At 40.2% G+C, this 23,733-nt stretch overlaps 1 protein-coding gene across 1 annotated transcript in view; it reads left to right on the forward strand.

Moving 5' to 3' along the window:
- LOC142399129 (potassium/sodium hyperpolarization-activated cyclic nucleotide-gated channel 2) overlaps positions 1 to 16,070 on the forward strand; it is a 32,392-nt gene extending 16,322 nt beyond the window's left edge. Inside the window, exons 4-8 of the mRNA XM_075483615.1 lie at positions 1,321 to 1,539; positions 12,382 to 12,528; positions 12,753 to 12,993; positions 13,082 to 13,246; positions 13,701 to 16,070. Of these exons, the coding sequence (XP_075339730.1) occupies positions 1,321 to 1,539; positions 12,382 to 12,528; positions 12,753 to 12,993; positions 13,082 to 13,246; positions 13,701 to 14,650 (1,722 nt within the window). The 3' untranslated portion in view covers positions 14,651 to 16,070. The remainder of the gene's footprint in view (positions 1 to 1,320; positions 1,540 to 12,381; positions 12,529 to 12,752; positions 12,994 to 13,081; positions 13,247 to 13,700) is intronic.
- The last annotated feature ends 7,663 nt before the right edge of the window (positions 16,071 to 23,733 follow it).

Below are 23,733 nucleotides of genomic sequence, written 5' to 3' on the forward strand. Positions count from 1 at the left end.
CAAAGAATAGATACATGACACCTGTTTAAAGAATGGTGATAAAGTACAACTTAACAGTAACATCCTAAATTTGCACTTATGCATCAATATCAATAATGTAATGATTTTATACATGGTAATATATCACAGTGTATTTATCATCACTTCTTAGGGATCCTTATAATTCTCATAGTTACTCTTCTTACAGTCCTTTACTAATCTGACTACATGTTCCGCTATTGATTGCTGTTAGCATTTCAATATTTTGTAATTTTCCCGGGAAGACCATGTTTAACCATATTTGTGGTTCTTGTGATCTTTGATCAGTGGCTTATGTAAAGCATTTGACAAAGCATGATAATATTAGAAAGTTCGCATTCACAAAGTTTACTACAGAGATTTTTTTTTTGGAAATGTAAAGCCTCTAGAGTGGGATGGATTTCATGATTTGAAATAACAAGGAAAAGGTGTGTATGTTTCATGATGTTATATCACTGAATGCATTGATAAACTGCAGCGATGTATAGAAATAGATGTTGATTTCCTTCACAATCAGCCTGTGACCTCTATGTGACCTTATACAAATTTTAGTGAGGTGTGCATGTAAATGTTTTATTTTTCTATTTTATTCATCTTTTGCTCAAATAGGCTTTAAGGAGATTTCAGAAAGCTATTTCTAACTTTAACTTCTGTTACACAGGCAGACGACAAGTTTCTCTTCTTAAAACACGCAAGCAAAGAAGTAGCAAATAATAACATTAAAAAAATCTGTTTAATTTCTTAAACTCTGTTGAGCTTTTCGGTCGTCATGCATCTTAATAAATACGTATGTTTTGGCACAGAAATACAATGGGATGACACTGACCTTTTATTTACATTTAGTAAAGAATACTGTGTTCATCACATGCTCTCACTGTCATTGAACAAGGTCATTGATTCCTCTTTGTAGGTAACAGAGGTAGGTCTTTCCCATTCGTGTGTCTCCACTGAAGCAGTTTGTCGCTGCCTCTAGAAGATTTCTTCTCCTTCAGCTTTGAAAGGGCATAGTTAATGACCTCTCACTATCATTTCTCTCTGAGGAAATAATTTACAAACCATCTCTTCCTCACTGATTAGACCTCAAAGGACAATGTTGTTTCCACTTCCTCCCTCTTTCCTCCTAATGCGACAGGGTCACTCAAGTTCTTATTTGTTTGAGTGTTATTTTATGACCCCACTGTCCCAAAAAGCTTTATTCTAGTTGCTTACTCTCTGCCACCACTCTCTCCTGATGCTTGTATTTTCACATCTAACATTGATTTCTATAACTGATTGTTTATTCCCCTTCTTCTCTTTCAACAGAATGATACCTGGTCAGAGCTGTACTCCTTTGCTGTTTTCAAGGCAATGAGCCACATGCTGTGCATCGGTTATGGCAGACAGGCTCCGGAGAGTCTTTCAGATATCTGGCTGACTATGCTGAGTATGATTGTAGGAGCTACCTGCTATGCTGTTTTTATTGGCCACGCAACAGCTCTGATCCAGTCCCTGGACTCCTCCAGACGGCAGTATCAAGAAAAGGTGAGGAAACAACCCCGTCCCCTGTTGTCAATGCTGTCTGTTTACTGTCGCTAATAATAACACTTATGATCCAGTGTCCCCTCTGATATCCCCTTTAAAGCAGAGGTTTGACATTTGGGAAATGCGCTTATTTACTTAGCATCCAAGAATTAGATGAGAAGATTAGATATGGTAAAGATCGAGCTACCTGGTGTATACTCTCAAACACTTCTCACCCTTTCATTGATTTACTCAAAAGGGGTAGACCTTTTTATTCCAAAGACCTTTATCAAGACATATCAACAGTAAAGTGACACAGTGCTTAGATACAACCCCAAAACTGTCTTAAGGTTTTGTCAATGACTCATTTAAAGTCAAAAGTATACCACATCTTTACATTTTTTTTTGCCAAAATAAAGGAAAATAGCCAACATATTGTCAGAGATGAAACATATAGCTGGTAGCTCAATATGAAAACTGGACACAATGTGAGAAAGCACAAATGACTTTGTTCAAAGGTTATTAAATCAATCACTTCATCAACTCATAATTTACACATAAGATTAGATTAGATTAGATTATACTTTATTTATCCCACAATGGGGAAATTCACTTGCCACAGCAGCAACACAGCAGGAAACGTAACAACAGACATGAACAAGAAATAAAAAAAAAAAAAAGAGAAAAGTCCTTAGACATATGCAATAAGATCTATTGTTTGATGTGTAAAAAAATAAAACTGAAGTATTAAAATTTATAGGTTATTCTGTGCTGCGCCATGTCTTGGGCAAGAGCAGTAGTTGCAGGGGTTTGCACGGGCTGTCAAGCAACCAAACCCAATAAATTAGTAGTCAGGATTCTATCATTTGACACCACAATTTTTACAGATGAAACAAACAAACTACAACGGACTCATATTTAGTGTTGACTTTGTTTTTAGAGAGTTTTATGTTGTGGTCCAATCACGAGTTATGAAATGAGAAACTGAAAGTACTGATTGTGACATTCATGGTTTACAAGTTTTTCCAAGGATTAACCCCATCTGATTTTAGATTAAAATCTTTTAAATAATGACTTGGATGAAATTAATTTCTTTATTAGCAAAGCTTGCTGAATGAGAGAGACTGATATGATATCCTATGAATGCAAGCCTAGAAAGATGCTGACAGTGTATGTAAAAGTATCAATACCTGGTACCTTTTTTTTTTTTTAGTTCAGTATTTCACTACTGTTCCTCTCCTAAAACTCAATGAGGTATTGTTGAGTAGGAAAAATGAAATAGTCGCAAACAGCTTCAATTTGATTTGATTCACATAGCTCTGCAATTTGCAATTATTTACTGGCCACCTGGCTGCTGACCCCAATTTACTAATCTGCCAAACCCAAAATGCACCCATATTTGGCTTGTAGCAGGTGTAAAGTTTGCCTTTACACTGTTCTTATTTGACATCTTAAGATATTTGCGGCTTATTAAATGTTTTAATCCAGCCCTATTTATTTGTTCTTTGACAATTCAAAATTTTCATATAATGAATATAAATGATGGAAACTTGTAATAAGCTGATGCAACATCACAGTGTAACGTCTTTTGACCCCAGAAGAATATGTTTAGACTTTGACCTTAACGTCACTCTAACACTCTAAACCACTCATTTACATATATCGCGTTGTGTAAGTATTTTTTGTGGACAGTTGTTTGTCTCTTGAAACAAAGATGGGGATCAGAGCAGTACCTATCAGAGCTGCAGCAGAGGTCTGTGGTGTTAGCTGCTCAGCCACTCTGTTTCCAAGCAGAGTCTTGCTGGCTGGGGAGCAGGGGGAGTGCTGCTGGCTGTCAGCAGCCAATCAGACACTGCGGGTGTGTTCGGCCAGGTAGAGCCACGTTGCCAGGGGCTGGGCATATGTGTGGGCCGGTGTGTGCGCGTGCGTAAGATACGATGTCCCCTAGGGCAGCAATAGAATTGATGAGGCAGCAGACCAGCGTGTCCTGCCAATGTCATCCTGAAGGTGACGTAAGCAACTATGGCTGCCTTTTCTTCTGTCTCTTTCCGATAATTCACTCACTGGTTCTCACTCCACCTGCACTACCTATCTTTAACCATCCCCATTTGACATGATGTCATCCCCCATTTTCTTCACCTCCACCTCCTCTGTATCTCCAGCTGTTTTTTTTTCTGTTTTATCGCCTTTTCAATCTCACTCTCTTCTCACCTCCTGATCTAAATTTCTCTCGTTTTTCCTCTCTTTTGGGCTCTCTATCCTTCCTGGTGGTAGTGCCCTTGAAAGGTGCAGCGATACTGCAACTCGACTGCTACAGGGAGCAAAACGAGGGGGAGGGGAAACCTGTGGGAGACAGAGCCCTGGATATTTGAACACTGTGTATTTCAAATGAGAGTTTAGTGTTTTTCTCAGTTTTTTGTCTGGGCTATCATTGAGCGGAGCTCCTGCAGTATACAGTAAATAATGACTAACAAATGGTTTAGAGGACAAAAATTCAGCACGAGGAGTGATAACTAGTCTTGTTTTTTTTATTGTTTGTCCTGGATGATGAGAGTTAAGAGGCTAAAAAGAAGTCTATTGTCTTTTATCCCCCATTGGTGGTTGCTTTAATGGACAATCTGCCCCAGAGAGGAACAGTTACTCTATTGCTTGAAAGTTTAAGTTCTGGTGTCAGGTTCAAATATCTTGTGACATTCTACAGTCTGAGAAGTGACAATAAACTGAAGCCTGAAATATTTAAGATATGCGATGAGTTGTACAAGCGTGTTTTAATCCCCAATTGGCCTGTGTTTTTATTCAGTTCAAGGATAAACTGAGAAGCAATTCATGCACTGACATGAGGAATATGTTCACTGTCCTTTATGTGTATTCTCATGCATTCAAACAGCTTTTAATGTGACCTCCTCTCATTGCAGAAAATGTAGTTTTTTTTGCTGAGGCCTGTAAAGTGCATTTCCCCAGAGCTCTTTTTCTGGCCAGTTGTCAGATTTTCTTTTCATTTGAGGATTAGTATTACAGCAAAATATGTGTGAATTACAAAAAATAAAAATGAAAAAATAAAAACTGCAGAGAGCAGAAAAGTGCCAGGCATGTCACTGAGGCTGATGCTGCTGGGTGGATTTGCCATGCCTACAGATAGGACTGCAAGTGACATTTTTATCCTTTGGAGGGTGTTAGCAAAACAGGGCTGCTGGCAGTCTGCTATAGTTCCAGTGTGAATGGAGCTAGCATTGTGTGGAGGTTTCCATTTCAGTCCACAAGCAATGTCAGGTTGAATTTAAAGGAAAACATGGCAACATGGCTTTGGTACAGGGACTCATGTGTAATTTATACATGCTAGCAGTGACACAAAACAAAGGGCAGGCAAACCTACAGAGAAGGAAGCAGTCTGACAAAATGCAGATTCAAAGTGAATGAAGTAAAGTAAATAATGCAAAAATAGAGCAGAAATTATCAAGGAACAAGTAAATTGCAAGTGTTTGAATAATTAACATTCTTTGACCTCAGTCGGGTATTTTAATCCTGGACCTTTATATTCAGAGTAAAGATGCCTTACTGTCCCTACTGTTTGTCAGACATGCTTAAAATGCCTAACAAGAGAGATATTGGTGAAAAAATTCACAAAAGAATAAATGACATCATACTGATGATTTTGCATGTATTTGCAAATATCTTGGTGAGGTTGGGGTCAAATTACTAGTATTATTGAAAATGTGCAAACTGTACTGATTACAGTTTGACAATGGGTGTCACTGCAGCTTCATAATTTTATTTCATACATTATCTATTTAATTGATGTATTTTTAGTTACTAATTTTTTCAATTATAGACAGTGTAATGTTCAGAAATGTATTTTTCTTTTAAATAAGCCATACAGAATTTATGCAATCATCAAAAAGATTTTTGGATCAACTTAGTGACGACCCCAGATCATAGGAACCGAATTTCATTCAAATCCAGTAAGTAAGTAACTTTAACTTTACTTTTGAGACACAATCTTAGGGCGACGCATTTAAATGTGTGCACTAAGTGAAATGCTTATGAACCTGCTGAAAATGACTTAGTGGTTGAGTTAGTTGTTAAAAACATCATAATTCTATCATCCATGGTTTGAATCCTGCTGTGTCCCCGACACTCAAGTACAACAACATGCATATATTTTCTCATCATCATTATTGCCATTTTGCTTCATCAATCTGTGATTTTGTGATTCCATAAACTATCTCTGCATTTTTTAAGCGGCTAAATTCATATCACAAGTTTCAAGGTACAATGTAATTACATATATTAACACCATTTTTTCACTTCTGTCGTCCTTTTAGTTGCTAAAAGCTCTGAGTCAGATGTGAGTCAGACATGCCAAATTTTAGGTGTAGGCTTTTTTTTTTTACTATGGGGGCCAAGCGCCAGGAGAGAATTCAAAGTATAGTGGAATGTCCTGAAATAAAACTTGCTGGTATTCTGAATGTAAATACAGTTATCATCCTGAAGATCAACCTTTCTTTTTTCATACTATGACAGATGAGTCAGCACAACTAATAGGCATAATTTGCTAACCTCTTTTGTTTTTGACAATCTTTAAATGTAAATGTACGGGGTGCTATCATTGTCCAACGTACATTTTTTTTTTAAATGGTGCACAAGTTTCATATATTTCAAGGTTTTCTTTTATCAATACAGCTCTAGAAGAAAAAGCCATTTCTGCTGGAACTATTTCTATTCGGTGCCATGTTCCAAGATCATTAGTTCTAACATGCATGTTAAAAAAAAGTCTGAAAAGTCTTGAAAAAGACCTAAAATATCATCATAAGCTGAGAGAAACTTGGTTCTCTTGGGTCAAGAATAAGCAAGGAACCATCAAGGTACAGCTATACCGTGAACTTTAAGCTGTTTGGTCACGTGTTGTGTCAGAAAACCCAAAATAAATTAAAACTTGTGCATCAAATGCCTGATTTTTCCTATCAAATATGTATCTCATACTATAAGAAAAAGAACAGTTCAAAGTAATAACTGAAAACCATGATGTCCAACATGAGTGTATGTAACCATCGAACATAGACTGCAAAGAAAGACCCAGTGCGAAAGATGAAGGATCAACTTCTGTTGGAGTGCAGCAGATTTGTTCATTTGTTATAGCTCTCAAAAGGGGTCTGTGGTCTACAGTCTACATAATTTGCTCATCTCTATCATGTCCCAAAGACATGCACCTCATGATATGGATAGCTGGTTCATGCATTGCACCAGTGTTCTTGTTTGATAAATGTGGTAGTTACATTTAGCTCATAGTGTGTGATCTGTAGCTGCTGCTTCAGAAGATGAGACATTACTTCCAGTTTGCTTTGCAACTATTATTTGTCGGGAACATTTCGAACGCTTTTCAAACGTCTTCATTTCAAGTCAGACATGTTCACTTACCATTTAGGGAAGAGCAAGCTATTGATAGCATTTAGCACTTAACTGTGATGTGTCAGCATGTGTAGGGAGAGAAACATTTATAATTGGACTACTTCCACTATCTTTGACAATACACAGTAAAAGAGAAAAATTTGAAAATCAGAAAGTTCAATCTGTTTTGTAAATATGCTGAGAGACTTGACGACATTAGAAAAAAAACAGCAGTTCACATTTTTGCATTTTTGGTTGAAGTTCACTTTAATTCCCATTCAGATTCGTGGATTCAGCCTTTTTAGACGCGCAGGACATAAAGTAGATTAGTCAACTCCACAGGTTCACCTGTTGCATTGATAATCACCTCCTAATGGCCTCAGGGTTTTACACTGAATCAGCTCTCCACAGCTGCTCTTGTAGACACAGGGCTCTGTCGGCAAGACAGAGAACAGACAGTTGTCTGGAAGCTCTCTGTGATGAAATGCCACAGGAAGGCATTCAACGCTGTTTTCTCCTCCCTCTGCTTTGTTCGGCTACCATCAACAACAGCCTTTTATTTATTCGCACTGCTTGTCACTGATCACTCCAATTACCCAGAAGCAGGCTGACTTTGCAAAGATAGCAGCCAATACCTGCATCTCTTCAGTTCTGCCAGATGATATTCACTATTCTAGTTTTTTTTTTTTAAGTGTCCAATGAACAAACCCTTATCATTCAGTCTCCGCTGGTCGTCGCTCCCTTTGAATGAGCTATAGGATTTCCTGTATTTCTTTGGAAGCTTCATTTCATTTAATGAGACTGTGCAGTGAGAAACCTTGTAGTGTGTTGTTACTCTCTCTGTACACATCCCTGACTGGTAGACAGACAGGACAAGCTCTGATTAACGGCTATCTGATTTTCTTTTCTTCCGGTGAACGTGCTTCAATTTGTAACAAGGCAATTTGACAGGGGAAAGAAGTGAATGAATTATACATCCACACGGTCATTTGGGGTGAACCCGAATTAGAATCTCCTGTGGAGAGAAGTTATGGAGGGAATGAGCAAGCGGAGAGCAGAGCAGGGAATAGTAAAAGGCTGATGGCTGTGTTGGGAAAACGAGCATAAAACATCAAAGTAGAAAAATGTAATCAAAGTTACAAACTAACTGTCCTTAATTTTTTTTTGAATGAGAAATCCCAAACAGCAGCTTGGAATGACAAAATATCAGTGGAGCCTTTTGACGCAGCAAATACTGCGTCAAAATGGCCCAGAAAATGGATGCCACTTTCACTGGGATTTGGGTGTTTGTCAGTCCCCCCTGAATGCTGTGACGCACAGACCAAACGTGTGCTCTTTCCCCGCTGTAATTCTGGAAAGGTTTCAGGGTCGGCTGGTGATGATCGATACTTTGTACTGTGACATGACACTGAAAGTCGAGTCATTAAATGTCACCATCAAAGTCCAATCAGGCTTTAGCTGGCTCATTAGTTCAGACTTAGCTGAGTCACAGGCTGCTGGAATTAGCTTCATGTCTGACCACAGCTGCGTGGTCACTGCGTCTCTATCTGCGTGAGATTTTCTCTGATGTACAGATTCCCGAACAGCCATGCTTTTCTCACAATCAGCCTCTTTACTCTCTTAGAGCTGTAGTTAGAGTTGACATATCGGGTAAAGAGTTGTGACACCGGGTCATTTCTTCAGGCTGCTCTCCATCTGCAGATGTCATGAAGCAGAGTCACTCATGCAGGTGAGACTCTCTATTTGGCAGCTCCATCAAAGGAGCCGTTCACAAGAGAGTTATCCTCACATGGGTCCTTGATTCAAACGGATGTTGCAATGTTTGGCTTTTTTTTTTATGATATGTTAATGAAGGAAGCTCTCTCATTGAAATATGCAGTAATTTTTCTGGGCAAGGTGACGATATATTTCCCCACCTCCACTGCAGAACAAATCTACAGTCATGGTACACCAACTTCTCCGCTGCAAAAATGTGTATGTACTGCAACTTTAGAAAGGTGATAAAAACACATTTTTATCATTGTGGCTCTGCAGTCCAGTTAGGTAGATTTGAAAAATACGTAGAACTGTCAGTAGGTTCACAAGCACAGTTAAGTTAAACTATGGATATAGCTAAACATGCTCTTTTATAAGACTACTGTCCTTGTTCCAGTTTACAAACCAGGAAGGGGAATTGATGTATTGAACAAAGTGTGTCCAAGTCATCTGTGATGCTTGGCAATATGCACCATTTCAGCATGTTATTTTTTAAATTTTTTTTCCAGGCGACCACTTAGATAATGGAATAAAACAATTAACAATCAACTGGTTGCGTATTAGCACGGAGTGGTGGAGCTTTCTGTTTCCTGAATGCTGTATGCTGGACTTATTTATGGTGATCAAATCCTTCCCTTATTATCTGTTATTACTGGCTTCTTCCTCTGTGTATCAGCCTCTTCTTTTGTTACTAAAGAAAGGAACTGTGGAGCAGAGCTCCCAGGCCAGCTTGGGGGTAGACATGCAGGAGTGATTTGATTCTAAACTATTTTACTTTAGCATGTTGGTCTGACTGCTATGAAATTTGATTAAGTACAGTTTCATTCAGTACATTTACAGCCTCATTTTGTAATCATATCTCTACTAAAGATTAACACAATAATGTACACATATTTTTTGAGACTAAGCTATCAGTATCTTCTGTTCCTCAGTGGTATGCAAGTATCATGTCAGCTATTTGTAAGACAGCAAGAAAAATAACTTTCTCTGGATCTTGCTCTTAGTTTTTCTATTCAAGTCTTCAAATCAAGACTCGTTTAAATAGTTTTTGTTCCAGTTTCGGAATGTTAAATTCTTGAGGGCCCATTAGCATCATGAGAATCTCCTCTGAAAAAAAAGGAGCCCTTTAAAACTGAAGAAGCCTCTTGGATGAGAGATTACATGTCTTCAAGAACCACAAAGAGTTGTTCTGAATAGAGAATTATTCTACATTTACAACACATCATCCTGAGGAGGACATGAATGATAAATATATGAGAACCTTTAGAAATAACTTTACTATGTCTCCCTATTCCATAAAGGCTCAAAAGTGCAAAAATCCATTTTCTGCTCAATATTGAATATGGCTTGTTGTGCTGCTGCCATTAAGTCAAGGGATAAAAATTGAACATTTAACTGCCCTGTGGAGAAAGGATTTGAAACGGTGATTCTCTCTGTGTACAAATGCATTCAGCTGTGTACAACTTGAAATGTTTGTTTGCCAAATGGGCTCTTTTTATTTATTTTAAGAAGCAACGAGACCGTCTTGTTGCTCATATTAAGTCATTCTCTCTGTAAGACTTTATGTGTTCCTTTTGAGGGCTCAGAGCTTGTAACTGTGTTTGAGCAGGTGGGCCACACTGTTTTGCTCGGAGCCTCTAGCAAGACACGTCTGCTGACACAGTGATGTCTGCAGCAGAGGTCAGCCTGGGACCTTACATTTATGGGGACAGTCTTGTTGTTTTGAAGCAGACCTATTGAAGTCACTGTCAGAGGATGTTTCTTGATACCTGCTGCAGATTGTGGAAGAAGTAGATAGAAGTTGATTGGATGATGTCTTCCTTAGACCCCGAAAGTTGTGAGTACACAGTATGTACCAGGCCGCAGGCCTCTCAAAATTATGTTTCGGACAGCTTTATGGGTTCAGGGTTGGGCTGGTCTTATGGGGCTTTCCATTTGAGCTGGGCTGAAGAGCTCACAGTCTGACAGCATAGCACAAGGAGAAACATTTTCCTCTCAATAATTGACTGCCCAGTCACCCCTTCTCTGAAGCCCTGCCATGTAGTCTTTTGTCTCTTTTTTTTTTGTCTCATGCTTTGAATAGATTCTCACTTTCAATTGATCTAGTATTGATTAGCTTCTAGGTAGCACTAATAAAAGAACCAGTGTTTATTTCAGTTCTGTGGCTGTTTTTACTATGTTTTATAATGTACTGGAGGGAGTGATGGAATTCACTTACAGTAGAAGTGTGTAGGGGTCTTGGTTGAATGCAGTCATCTGACTCATGAGATGTCAGCAGAGTGATTGTCTGTCTCTGTGAAGCGGTCTTGTGATGATAAGTTGTCCCAAGTCTCGGGGCAAGGACAGTCCTAAAACATACATAACGTCTTATCCTCTCAGAGTGATGTACAGAGAGCGATGTGTACTACTGTGTACTACACATATGTGGCTTGTTGGTGTATGTATATGCCCGACGGGCTGAACGGTTTCAGGCTTAGGGTGAGTTTGCATTGCATAATGTGTTTTGTATATACTGTTCTTGTCAATGCTGAGCTTTGATAAATGCTTCTGCTGTAAGACATCTGAGTTTCCTGAACATGCCTCTGGCACGAGGGGAGATTTCCATCGCAGAAGAGACATGGATGATATACTGTTGCATCATTTTACTGTGTAACTCTCTTTCTTCCTGAATGAGCACCGAAAAAATTACAGAAGTAATACAACAATCTAAATGGGATTTTGAGTTGGGTAAATGCCAAAATAAAAAAAAATTATTCAAATGTGTCAACCAGGCAGTTAAAAACCAACTGTTTGAAAACCATTAAAAAACGTTTATTGGCTATTTTACACTGTGGCAAATAATTTTGATTGGACTGAACACGAAGATCAAGTTGGTGATAAGGAAAGGGAACTTACAGTATCTTGAAATTTGTCCAAGTTTCTCCTGGCCATGGGGGCAATATCGTTAATTTTTGCTCCATGTTTTTGCCACTTTCAAAAGACAGTGGCCCTGAGGCACAAAACACAACAACGAAATCGAAAATTAAAAAAATGGAAAAACAATATCTGAAAACATGCAAGACCATAAAACAAAGCATCTCAGAGTTTCAGAAAATACAGCAAAAAACATCAAATTTAAAAAGCATTTTTCCTTCCTTTTAGTTGAGTTCTGTGAAATGGTTCATTTTTGGAAAGTGAGAACTTAGCCAGGGCTTTAGGGAGTCATGTCATTTCTTGGAGAGTAGAATCAGCAATGAACAGCTGATCTTTTTTCTTGTCCAAAAACAACTAGACAGCTCAGTTTTTAGAAGGCAAACAAGAATATATATATAGATTCTGGAAAGATCCTACGAGTGGAAGTATTTTGTAGTATTTTGTAGTAAGTGAGAATTTCCAACAACAAGACAATGTATGTGGGATTCACTCAAACTAAATGTGCTGTACAAGATATTTTTTTACGCTTTAGAGAGTTTGGGAGACTGAGCGTATGGGTAATACTTTCTAATAGGATTCAGTTATTGCTACCTTTGTTCTTTTTCTGGCCGGAGGAAAATGTTGAAATATTTCCACGATATGTTGTTTCCCAAGACATGTAATGTATTTCCTCAAACAAATGTCCAGTCTTTATTGCTGGTTAGCTTTTTTTGTAATGCAATGTTGAGAGTTGGTCAATAAAAACTGCTTTTACTGCATACTCTATACACTGCATTAACAGAACATAATCTCTGTCCATTACTCTCTTAGTATAAACAAGTGGAGCAGTATATGTCCTTCCACAAGCTGCCTGCTGACTTCAGACAGAAAATCCATGACTATTATGAGCACAGATACCAGGGCAAGATGTTTGACGAGGAAAGCATCCTGGGAGAACTCAGCGAGCCTCTCAGAGAGGTGAGACATATGTAAACAGTGAGGCACTTTTCCAAAAAAAGTTGGAAAATGCCATGTTTATTTGTCTTTCATATATCTGTGTTCAGTGCTGTGTGTTTGTGTATATGTAATATGTGCTTACAAGATGATCTTTTAACCTGAATTTGCTGAATTCATGCAGACATGCATTGTTTTATGTATATTTCATCGTTCTTGTTCGCACCGAACAATGTGCCTTTTCCCAGGAAATTGTAAACTTCAACTGTCGTAAGCTGGTGGCATCAATGCCACTGTTTGCCAACGCAGAGCCAAATTTTGTGACCGCCATGTTGACAAAGCTACGCTTTGAGGTATTTCAACCACACGACTACATCATAAGGGAGGGCACTATTGGAAAGAAAATGTACTTCATCCAGCATGGGGTGTGCAGCGTCATCACCAAGGGCACCCTTGCAATGAAACTGTCCGACGGCTCTTATTTTGGAGGTGGGTTATGTTTTCCAGCTTGCACATGATTTTCCAGGTGATAGTGTGTTTGAATATTTTTTCCAACCTTCTTCTTTCCTTGTTTCAGAGATCTGTTTATTGACGAGGGGTCGGCGAACAGCCAGTGTGCGAGCAGAGACTTACTGTCGACTCTACTCTCTGTCTGTTGACCACTTCAATGAGGTGCTAGAGGAGTATCCCATGATGAGACGAGCCTTCGAGACTGTCGCCATTGACCGTCTGGATCGTATAGGTAAAAAAGAAGAGAGAAAAAAATCCAAAGATAGGTCCATATGGGTGCATTTATACTGTTTAACATGTTAAATAACATTTTCAGAGCACAAACAGCTGAGTTTTTATACAATTAAAAGATGATTTATTAAAAAAATAAACCATGCAAAAAAAAGGGAACATATCCAGTATATAAATGAAGAAATAATCTGTAAAATGAGATGGTCTGTTCTCTCAAAATGACATAGAACACTGTAACAATAGATGAGAGTGCAGGGTGACACCACAATTTTCCTCACAACTTGTTCTTTTAGAGGATGCACCTGGTGTGAAGGACATCATGCGATATCTGTCTTCAATAATTCTCTCTTTCTGAACCCCAGTCTCTTCCATTTCCTGTCCTCTCTCTTTCCTGTCTTTGCATTATAACCTTGTCCATGAATTTGATTATTCCATCATTTCATTGCTTTCTTTAGGCAAAAAGAATTCCATCCTGATGCACAAGGTTCAGCATGATCTGAACTCCGGTGTTTTCAACAACCGAGAGAATGAGATGATCCAGGAGATTGTCAAGTACGACCGTGAAATGGTGAAACTGGTGGACCTGCAGCGACCACGGGCCATGTCTATGACTCCCTCTATTGGTGGGATCTTTGCTCCTCCAGGTCAGCCTCAGTCTGGCTCTGCAATTGCCACACTTCAGCAAGCTGTGGCCATGAGCTTCTGCCCTCAGATGGCGAGTCCTTTGGTGGGTCCAGGGAGTTTGCAGTCTCCACGAATGGTGCGAAGGTTCCAGGTTATGCAGAACTTGGCCAGTCCAGTCTCCATGTCTCCTCTTCAGTCTCAACCCCCCCAGACTCTTGGAGGGGCATTTGGATCTGCAATTTCCAGCCCACCTGTTCAAAGCCCACTTGCTGCTTCAGGTCGGACTTTCCAGTGCATGGCTAGTGTAGGACCTTCTGGGTCCCAGTTGTCCCTTGTGCAGCACCATGCACCCAGCCCCACACAGACCCAGCAGAGGCCTGCCTCACACAAGAGCACCCACTCCCTTCATACAGGCAGTTTGAGCCAGGACACCCGGGCTCTGTCTGCCTCCCAGCCTTCACTCCCTCAGGAGGGAATACCACAAGCTGCCTCTGCAGCCCCCAGCCCTCCACCCTCCACCCGCACCTCCAACTCTTCCATTGGCCCTCCGCAGCCCCCTCACCACAGCTTGCCAGGGCCCTCAGGGGTGGGGAGATCGGCGGTAGGCCCGCAACGGGTGGTCTTTGCCTCCACACCTCCTCCCGGTGGACCTGCTGGAATGGGGGCAGTAGCTGCAGCTGCTGGATCAGGACCTCCAAACTCTGGAGTTCCCAAGAAAGATTCAATTGTCAGCCTTCCAGAGCTAGACTCTGCCAGATCCCGGCTGTCTTCCAACTTGTGACCCTGGTAGAGTTCAGTAAAGAGGCCTTTTTTGTAGGAGAATCTGTTTGGTTAAGCTCAGTCCAGCTGTTCTCTCAGCTTGCTAAATGACCAATCAGCTACTGCAAGCGCCACCAGTCATTCGACCTGGATGCACTGTGTGCTGGTGTCAGCAGAAAGAAAAGAGCTACTAAATGTCTAGAGACACTTTGACTAAGAGGAGTCTATACAATTAAACTAGAATAACTTAAGGTTGAACTGGTGTAGTTTACTGTGCCAGCACCTGTAGTCTTAGTATCACCCCTTTCACTCTGCTTCCAAACACCTACTGTATATCGCTGTCTTTACTGTAAAGATATCAAGAAAAGTATGATTAACGTACCTATTGCATACTGTGTAGAATCCATGCAATGCAATCTAGCAGGAGCTGGACTTAAAAATGAAAATCAGGGACATGAGGTCAAATGACAATGACATTTTAAGCGTTCAAAAGTGTTTTGAGTGTAAATTTTTCTGTATAAGCTGTCGTAGCAAAACAACACACATCTTCATATTGTTTAAAATAGTCGTGGATTTAGTGTATTAGACCGCTGGTCGATCTTACATCGATGTGTAAATAGTTGATGAAAAAAAAGGATGGAAGGATATTATATTCATTGTATCTACCCAAACCAAAGTTGAGCTTGAACACCAAGTCTGGTCGTGTCTGTATCAACTAAAAAAGAAACATAGAAGAAAATGCCATTTATTTAACTGCCTTGATTCGACGTTAGAAGCCATATATTTGGTTTGTGTGTATGTATATATGTGGGTGTAAGTTTGTGCGCGCGAGTTTGTTGACACGTTTTGGTTCCATTTTTGGAGAAGGGACTCACACTCTACAATGCATCGTCAAGCATGACATGGTTCGACATGCTGACGGTGGCACTGCCCCGTTTTCATGAATCATCTGGGAAGTGGTCGGCTGTTTGCTCAGTGTACTGATTGTAACACTGTAGGCAAAGACGACTGAATAATCTGAGCTTTACTGAAAGGAGACATTTGTGAACAATCCATACTGTATACTTGCTTGTTTCTGTCTAGGTTCATTGATTAACACATGCAATATAATTCTGCAATACTCTACCCCGCCTATATATAAATATCTATGAATATAAATATCTATACATATGCTGTACAGAAAAGTGAACTTCTTTATGTTTTCTTTTTAATGTGAAATCTTAAAGAATCCAGCAGCTATTGTGGCTTCACTTGAGGTATTGTAATCCAGTGACCATGTTGTTACCTTAACCAAAAATGTTTGAGGGAATGAAAGGTGTGTTGCAGTGTCATTTTTGTTAAAAACAGACTGGGAAAACTGCTTGAAACTGGTTTGGAGTCACAGGAAAAATGCGTGTCGGAGCTCAGCAGATCCTCAAAAACGTCACTTTAAAGCCCATTTAAAATTTGTAATTGTTAGATGAATGGGGTGGGTGCGGGGGGTGGGGGGTGGGTGGGCAACATGGGGCACAAATGCCTCACTTTTAAAAAAAGTCTCTACGTGCCCAGATCACTCAAAACTCCAGTGAATGTCTCAAATTTTAATCCACAACAATCTTACAGTTCAAATTCTGGGGCTGGTTTGAGGCTTTGGTTATTTTTACTCCAAACATTCTGATAACATTGAACCTAAAGTCCTTCTCTTGCTGAATGTATGCCATATAAGAAGGAAGACAGCTAATCAGATACAAACTGCCATGTAAATAAAGGGACAAAGATTTAAAGAGGCTTTTATGATGCAAGGGGTGTGGGCTTTGCTGTATGAGCTGTATTTTTTTTTTTTTGGGGGGGGGGGGGGGATTTGGTGATGCTTTTATGGATTGAATGTTGCTGTATTTAACCTTTATGCTACAACCATACCCAGATCTAACATGAGAGGATACATTTTTTAAGAGTTTATCTGTTGAAATAGGCGTGAATGAGAGCGAGTTGTGACCACTTTGAACTCTTCTGTCCAAAGCGAGCATTGAGGACATTTAGTTAAGCACCTTGTGTCGCACTACAACCTTGTAATCAAAAAGAAAATCGATGCTCTATTCTCCTAAAATGGTTGCGTACTTCTCCTGGACCCATTATCTGGTTAAACTCTAAGGACAAAAAAAGGGGAACCAATTTGGAAAGAAGATAGGCAGCTGATTTGTTGTGTTAAACAAACACAGCGACCAACTTTTTCAGCTCTGAACATCAATCCAGAGCCAAACTGTAAAATCAATGAGATGGACATTTCACTCAGGTTTGCTACCTTTCAGAGAGATGTATTGATTGCCATAATGTGGCTTTCCATTGATTTATGTAGAGTAATCTTTCCTCCCATTCTGAAGTTCTTGATTTCACCATACTGAAAGATTCCCATTGAATTCTGATTGGCTCGTGAAAAAGATGGAGGACTAAGTGAAGTCTCAACCCTAAGACTATAATTAGCTTAACTATCGTGAGTGGTTCTGATCACTTATTCTGAGAGTTGTTTAAATCTTAAAATGAGTTAAAGGCAATTATTTTCATCCAAGGGCTTCATCGTATGGCTTGTAAACTCTGGCTCATTGTTACTGTGGAGCGGCCACGTGTTCCTTTTCTGTTTGATCATAACATGCACTAAACATTTTTCTTTGTCATATCTGGGTTACAGTGCTGTGACCCCGCTTAGTCAACAGCATGAGAACTTTGTATTGTTTTTTTTCCTATGGGAAAGATACACGCCAAAATTCCAATACGATTGTGAATGAAGTCAACTTGAATCAATGGCTGTTGTGCGATAGAGTGCAGTTACAGTGCAATCAATTGGTCCTCTCCCTTATTCCTTTGTGCTAATACCAGAGTTTGCCCTATAAAGCTGCTATCAAGACTGTGCTGATATTCGATGAATGAATCCACCTAAAGTAAGAGCAAAATGGAAGAAGAGTAAAAGAGCTAATGTTTCAGGCGATATCAGGCACCGTCTGTGTTTCTTTGTATCCATATCTGGTAAGACGTGTAGTTTGTAATTCACTCCCACTCAAAGGATGGCATCCCTGACACTTTGATCAGTACCACTCTGTTTGAACCCTCAGCCATAAGGCAGATACAGCTCTGGACAAGCACATACTTCTGTCAGTTTATCTGTTTTATGTCTGTCACAAATGAGTTCAGTCCATTGGCTTCAAGCCACTAATGACACGAGTGTGGGGCACGTATTCGCCTGATGATCGGGGGGTTCAAAGTGTGATTGCTTGATTTGTCTTCTGGACCTTGCTGTGAAGAGGGATTGATATCCCTCATACCTGTTGCAACACTGATGGCAATTACTGCGATTAACAAAATTTCCAACCTCTCATTCTTGCTGCACCAGATATTAAAGGTACTGAATGCCTTGGTGTTAACATGTTAGCAAATCAGGGTATTGTTTTTGTTTGTAAAATGATCTTTGATTTTCTCAGTCTATTTCATTTGGTTGTTGTTATACAGTTTGTTTTTACAATGTGCCCTGTGCAAATGGACTGTACATACCTTGTGCCTGGTACATTTAGTTTCCACATAGTCTATTTTTGTGGTATGTATGTGCCTGTAAAAATGCAAATATGTGTTTTGTTTTTTTTCAACTTGCAATATATGTAAAAACCATTAGATGAAGACTAGTATTGCTGAATTACAATGACAATGTCAGTATATAATTTTCCCTGATATGGGAAACACAAAATTGCACATTTTTGTTGGTTTGAGCCTTCCAACACCATGCGCGCTGTACTCTGTACTTTCATGTTCTGTACATATGGTATACACAGAAATGTGGGGCACATTGTTGTGTTTTTACCACAACCTGCTGTATAAGAAACATTTTCTACAGTGAGAGGGTGAGCTCTGACTGGCTTCTGGTGGATATCGGCAGTCTAGACATTAGCTTAAATGACCTGCTTGCTGCAAAGAGCCAAAAATGATAGAAAATAATAATTAAAACTGTGGAGATGCTTGCACAATATCAAAACATAGGCTGTGCAAATGCTGGAAAATAAATGTCAAACTGTGCTGTTGCACAGTTCTTCACACTGATGCTGGTTGCACACTGATCTGATGTTTGCTATTAAAGAAAAAAAATAACATTCTGTCTTGTGGAGAATCTGACTCTTGAGCCTCGGCAGTCTCGAGCACGACTCTCAGTTGAGTTACGTGACAGATAAAACAGAGTGCATGTTTGTATTTTTATTATCTAAGCAGAGTTCTGTGTATGATTCTTTGTGGGACCTTCAGATCTAGTCATTGTTGTGTACCAACTCCTGTACAATGATTTTATTTAGTCTAACAGTTAAACTTTTGTGTCGTAGCTACTGTAGCCTGCTTAACTTACCTAAGCCTTCTCTCTGCTTCAGGACTCTGTGTGCTTGAGTTTGTGTGTGCGTGTGTGTTCCTGTGCCTTTCCTTCTACAATGTTGGTCCCACTTGAGAATATGATGCCATTTAGGGGTTTGAAACCCACATGAAGCTAAGAAAGATGCCAGCACAAGCTGTAGAGTGTTAAACGGTCACAACTACATTTGTTAGACAAAGAAAAAACAAACAAAAAAGAAGAAAACAACAACACTGAAATGCTTTATAGAAATGATTCTAGCACACCCCTAGACTTAGTGGCATTCCACAGCCTGCACGATCTGCTCTGTGTGGGCATCGAGACACACTTTACCAGCACCATGTAGACAACAGCACAGATATCTGGCACAGCACGTGTTCTCCCTCTCTGGAGGCCAGTCTGCAACCATCTCAGGCTGTGCTCGGCTTCTGCTCTTGAAAAAAAAGAAAGGGTTCAAGTATCACAGAACTCCAGCTCTGTCTTAAGTTGATGTCTACAATCCAGGGACAATTCAGCTCCCAGCCCAAGCCACAGCACAACCAAATCAGTCTCAAAGGATCAGGAGGGTGATCGTTGTTCGTGTCCAGTCCTTGCAGACTGTGATGCACAGCTGTTAGCGGGGGCATGGGACTGATTTGAACCGTAGTCCAAAAGGCTGTCTTGTCCACCACCTCTGCTGGCCGAGAACACAGAGCCACACCCTGGTCTATCTCAATAAGCTGGTCTGTCAGTCAGTGGCAATGTTGTTCAAGCGTTCGTAAACAGACGATACATTGTTGTGCAATAAAAAGATGAGCGCATTGGCATACTTATCTCTCTGTGTGGACCTTTATTTGCCGGTATATCTTTGTTCGGCAGCTGAGTTTTCTGTTGTTTGAATACATAAGTGTGTCTGTCTGTGCAAACCTTAAACATGCCTCCTGGAGTTGCATTTGCAACTGCAAACAGATGTGCACTCACAGACTTCAACCTTGCTAATAATCCCCCCCGCCCCATACACCCTCAGCCTACCCCACATAAGATGAGATCTCGCTCCGCAGACAGGGGCTCCACTGCATCCCTGATGAGATGTCTGAGCTCAGACTAAGAGATTTCTGCTCGTCTGTTTGTGTGCGTGTGAACACACACAGCACTGCGCAGCAGGAAGTGAAATTTGTTCAGTACCTAAGAGGATGTGAGTGCACATGCAAGTCAGAGGTTTGTATTTGTCTGAAAGAGAGAGAGAGTAAATGAACCGGTGGCAGGAATGTGTGTGCTTGGTTTGTGTTTTTGTGTGATAAGGGTGGGTGGGTGTGTGCGTCAGAGATGAGGGCAGTCCAAGGACACATTCCTCTGGCAGCCTGGGAGCAACATCCACCCATTCCCTCTCTGTCTACTTCTTCCTTCCACACGCGCACACACACACACACATACACAGCTGTCTGGATCCTCACTGATTATGCATGGCACACTGAGATAAAAAGATTAAAATTACATGCAAGGTGAGATTTCGACACTGAGCTTTACACTGTTCCTGTTGCCTCCTCAGGTCTACATGCAGCTGGTACAAATGTGGGTGAGGCCATCCGCAGTGCGTGTCCGTACTTTTACCTTGATGTGACATAATGTCCTCTCTCTTCCGCTCTATTGACACACACACATATACTCCCCCTCTCTCTCTTTCAATTTCATTGTAATTCAATGAGGAAGCAATGTACTGATAGTGGCTGCAGGCAGATACTACACCAAGTTGTGAAGCTATAAGGGTCTGAGTATATAGTTTCATCCTGTATATGGCAGAGGATCGTCCTCTACCTCGTTTCCTCTGCAGTGCTGGTCCTCTACTTTGTCCCTGGCTGTCCTACTTCAATTAATCATATCAGCATCACCCGCACTACCCCCCTGGCTGTTTACCTCCAGAGGGCAATTCACTTATTTAGCTCCTTACTGGTATCCTCGTCTGTTTCTGTCTCTTTGCCCGTGCTTCTCGGGACACCTGCTCTTTGACAGCTTCCTATTCCGTCCATTTCTTCAACATAAAAACATTAGTCTCCCTGGATTTTCCCTGAAAGCCAAATCTGCATTTTCAGCAATTGTGAGTCAACTCTTCCAAGGTGCAGATTGCAGATCAGTTACCAGAATGAAATGATGCCATTTTACACGGTCTAGAAACCGTGAATACCTAGGCTACAACATATTACAGCAACAAACACAAGCTTGTGTTTAATCAATCAGTAAACAAGCCTGAATTAGGAGGTTGGAGGGGTGATGGTTACATAAACAGCTGGGCCTACATCTGTAAGCAACAAGTCCTCTAATCATAACAAGCATATAGGTTGACTGTTCATGCCTTTAAATATAGTCTATAACAGCATTCTGTAACGTACCATGCCTTCAAGTGTTTCTATATCAGAGCAGACAGCATTCCCAAGTCTGTCATTCAAGAAGCCACAAAGTCCGACGAGGCCAACACATGCCAAAGGTTTGTTTTTAACCTCTGAGTTATGTTCTGTCAATAACACAACAACAATTTACAATAACAATATTCTCCCTTCCTGGTTGGGTTTAGTCTATAACATTACTTGGTTAGTGTAAGAAAATGATCATGGTTAAGGCTAAAATACACTCTTCACAACACAATCCTCGCTCTCCGGACAGCTTTTTAATACTTTGCATGCAGTTGCTTCCATGGATGCCAGAGGTCACATATTCTTTGAATGTAATTAAAGGTTGCACATGCCTGCATGCGCAAAATGATCCTTGGCCATGATTTTAGTGAGGAGTAGTCGCTCCACTGGGTTTCAGTTTCTTTTGAGTATGTGAGACTTTTTTTTTTTTTAAACTTTTATTTTTATTCATTTGTCAGAATTGGGCAGCAAAATTACATGGTTAAGCTTTGGAAAGGATGCATAGAGCTGTTCAAAACTTTCCTAATAAAGCATCACAATGGGTCTTTTTGAGAATTGATTTGATTCGTAGACCAGGAATGTACTTTTTAAAAAAAATTTTTTTATCACCTTTTCATGTAAGTGACTTGCTCCATAATTGGCCTAATTAGTTATAGTTACAGGGTTATTCCACGAGGGGGCACACCAGATGATTCAGAGCGGAAAAATCTCAACAATGGCACCGTCCCCTCTACGTTTGTCCAACCTTTTCCGCCTTGCAAAGATGATACCGATCTCTCGGCAGCCATTTTAAAAACACATTTGTCACTGTGAAATGTCAACTATTCATTGAATACACATTGCGGTGTGGCATTAATTTCTGAGGACATGCACAAAAGACATTCTAAACAAATCCAGTTTATGTGAGGCAGCCACGATAAACCTGCATATCCATAATTAAAAGCAAGTATATTCCTGGCCTAAGTCGTATACTATTTCTTTTCAGGAGCCAAACACCCAGTAAATGCACGAGCCGTTTCTTCCCCCAGTCACATTTATTCAATTATCTATTTGTTTGTTTCACAAATTTAGTAGATGATCACACATGCTGGTAATGTCATCGTCATTCCTGTTTGGTTGTGACTGCATTGTTTAGGTTCTTAATAGATCTATTTTTGTCAAAATATCTAAATAATTCCTTGCTGCTGAAAACCAAACTGGTTCCCTGTAGATTAAATAGCCCCTTTTAATGTGATGAGATGGGAGAGACATCGGTCTCTTAAACAAAGAAACTTTCACATGACATCTTGGTTTCTAGAAAAAAAAAAGAAACTCCCAATGGCCCTTTCAGACAGAACTTGACATGCGTTGCATTTGCCGCTGTGCTCAGCACACTGATCACTGCAAAGTTGTGTCTAACACAGTTTTCTGAATTCACACACACACTATATTAGTTTTTCTTTTATTTTGATCTCTGTGTATTGATGGATGCCTCATGTCTATTGGTTGCTCAAGTATTTCTCACAGAGCTCTGGAGTCAAAGTTCAACTATGGTCACATAGTGAGCTTGCCAAGCTCCGTAGTGCAGATGCACTTTGCTCTGTGAAACAACAAACAACAATTGCACTGTGCAAGGCAGTGAAAATACCATCAGGGCTTTCTGCCTGAGGGGGTTTGTGTGTTTTCCTGTGATATCTACAGCCAATTTTGTGAGCATGCCTAGTCTGTGTTTGTGTATGTATGACAACAAAGTTTCTGTCCCCTGCCTCAACATTGTGTCTCTGCTGAAGCTGCTTCAGCCATGACTCTCTGCTCTGGGGAGCATCGAGAGAACATGGCTCAACTCTGAATACCAGGATTTGCATTTGGTCCAAGCTCCAAGTCCATGAATGAGTCAGTGGGCGGGACAGCGAGAAGATACAGAAAATCATCTTTTAGCTGCAGGCAGCCTCAGTGGCATCACAGTTTTCTGGACAGTGGGCTGAGGAGGAAGCGTGAAGTGCGTCAAGCTGAGATGATGGAGAAAAACACGTAGCTAGAGACAGGAGGGAAGGGTCACAGGATCTTTGAGAAGCTGTGTCATTCGATTTAAAAAAGCTACAATAATTTGACAGGTCGATGGGATAGTTTGTCCTGTAATCTTTTGGGGTTTGTTCTTTTGCTTAACAAGTTGTAAAATGCAACATCCTACAATTACATCCTGCATATCTTTTTAATAGAAAGGGGGAAGTTATTCTTGTGATGCAGACATTTTAAGAAAAATTGTCCTTCACATGTGTGGACAACTGTCTGCACGGATACTCTCAGAACTATATGTTGATTGTCTGTTGCCTGTTAAAGTCTGTAAAAAGACATTCAAGTGAGAATTTCATTGCACATGTA

Source organism: Odontesthes bonariensis, chromosome 14 (genome assembly GCF_027942865.1).
Source record: "Odontesthes bonariensis isolate fOdoBon6 chromosome 14, fOdoBon6.hap1, whole genome shotgun sequence".
In the NCBI taxonomy this organism is placed as follows: Eukaryota; Metazoa; Chordata; class Actinopteri; order Atheriniformes; family Atherinopsidae; genus Odontesthes; species Odontesthes bonariensis.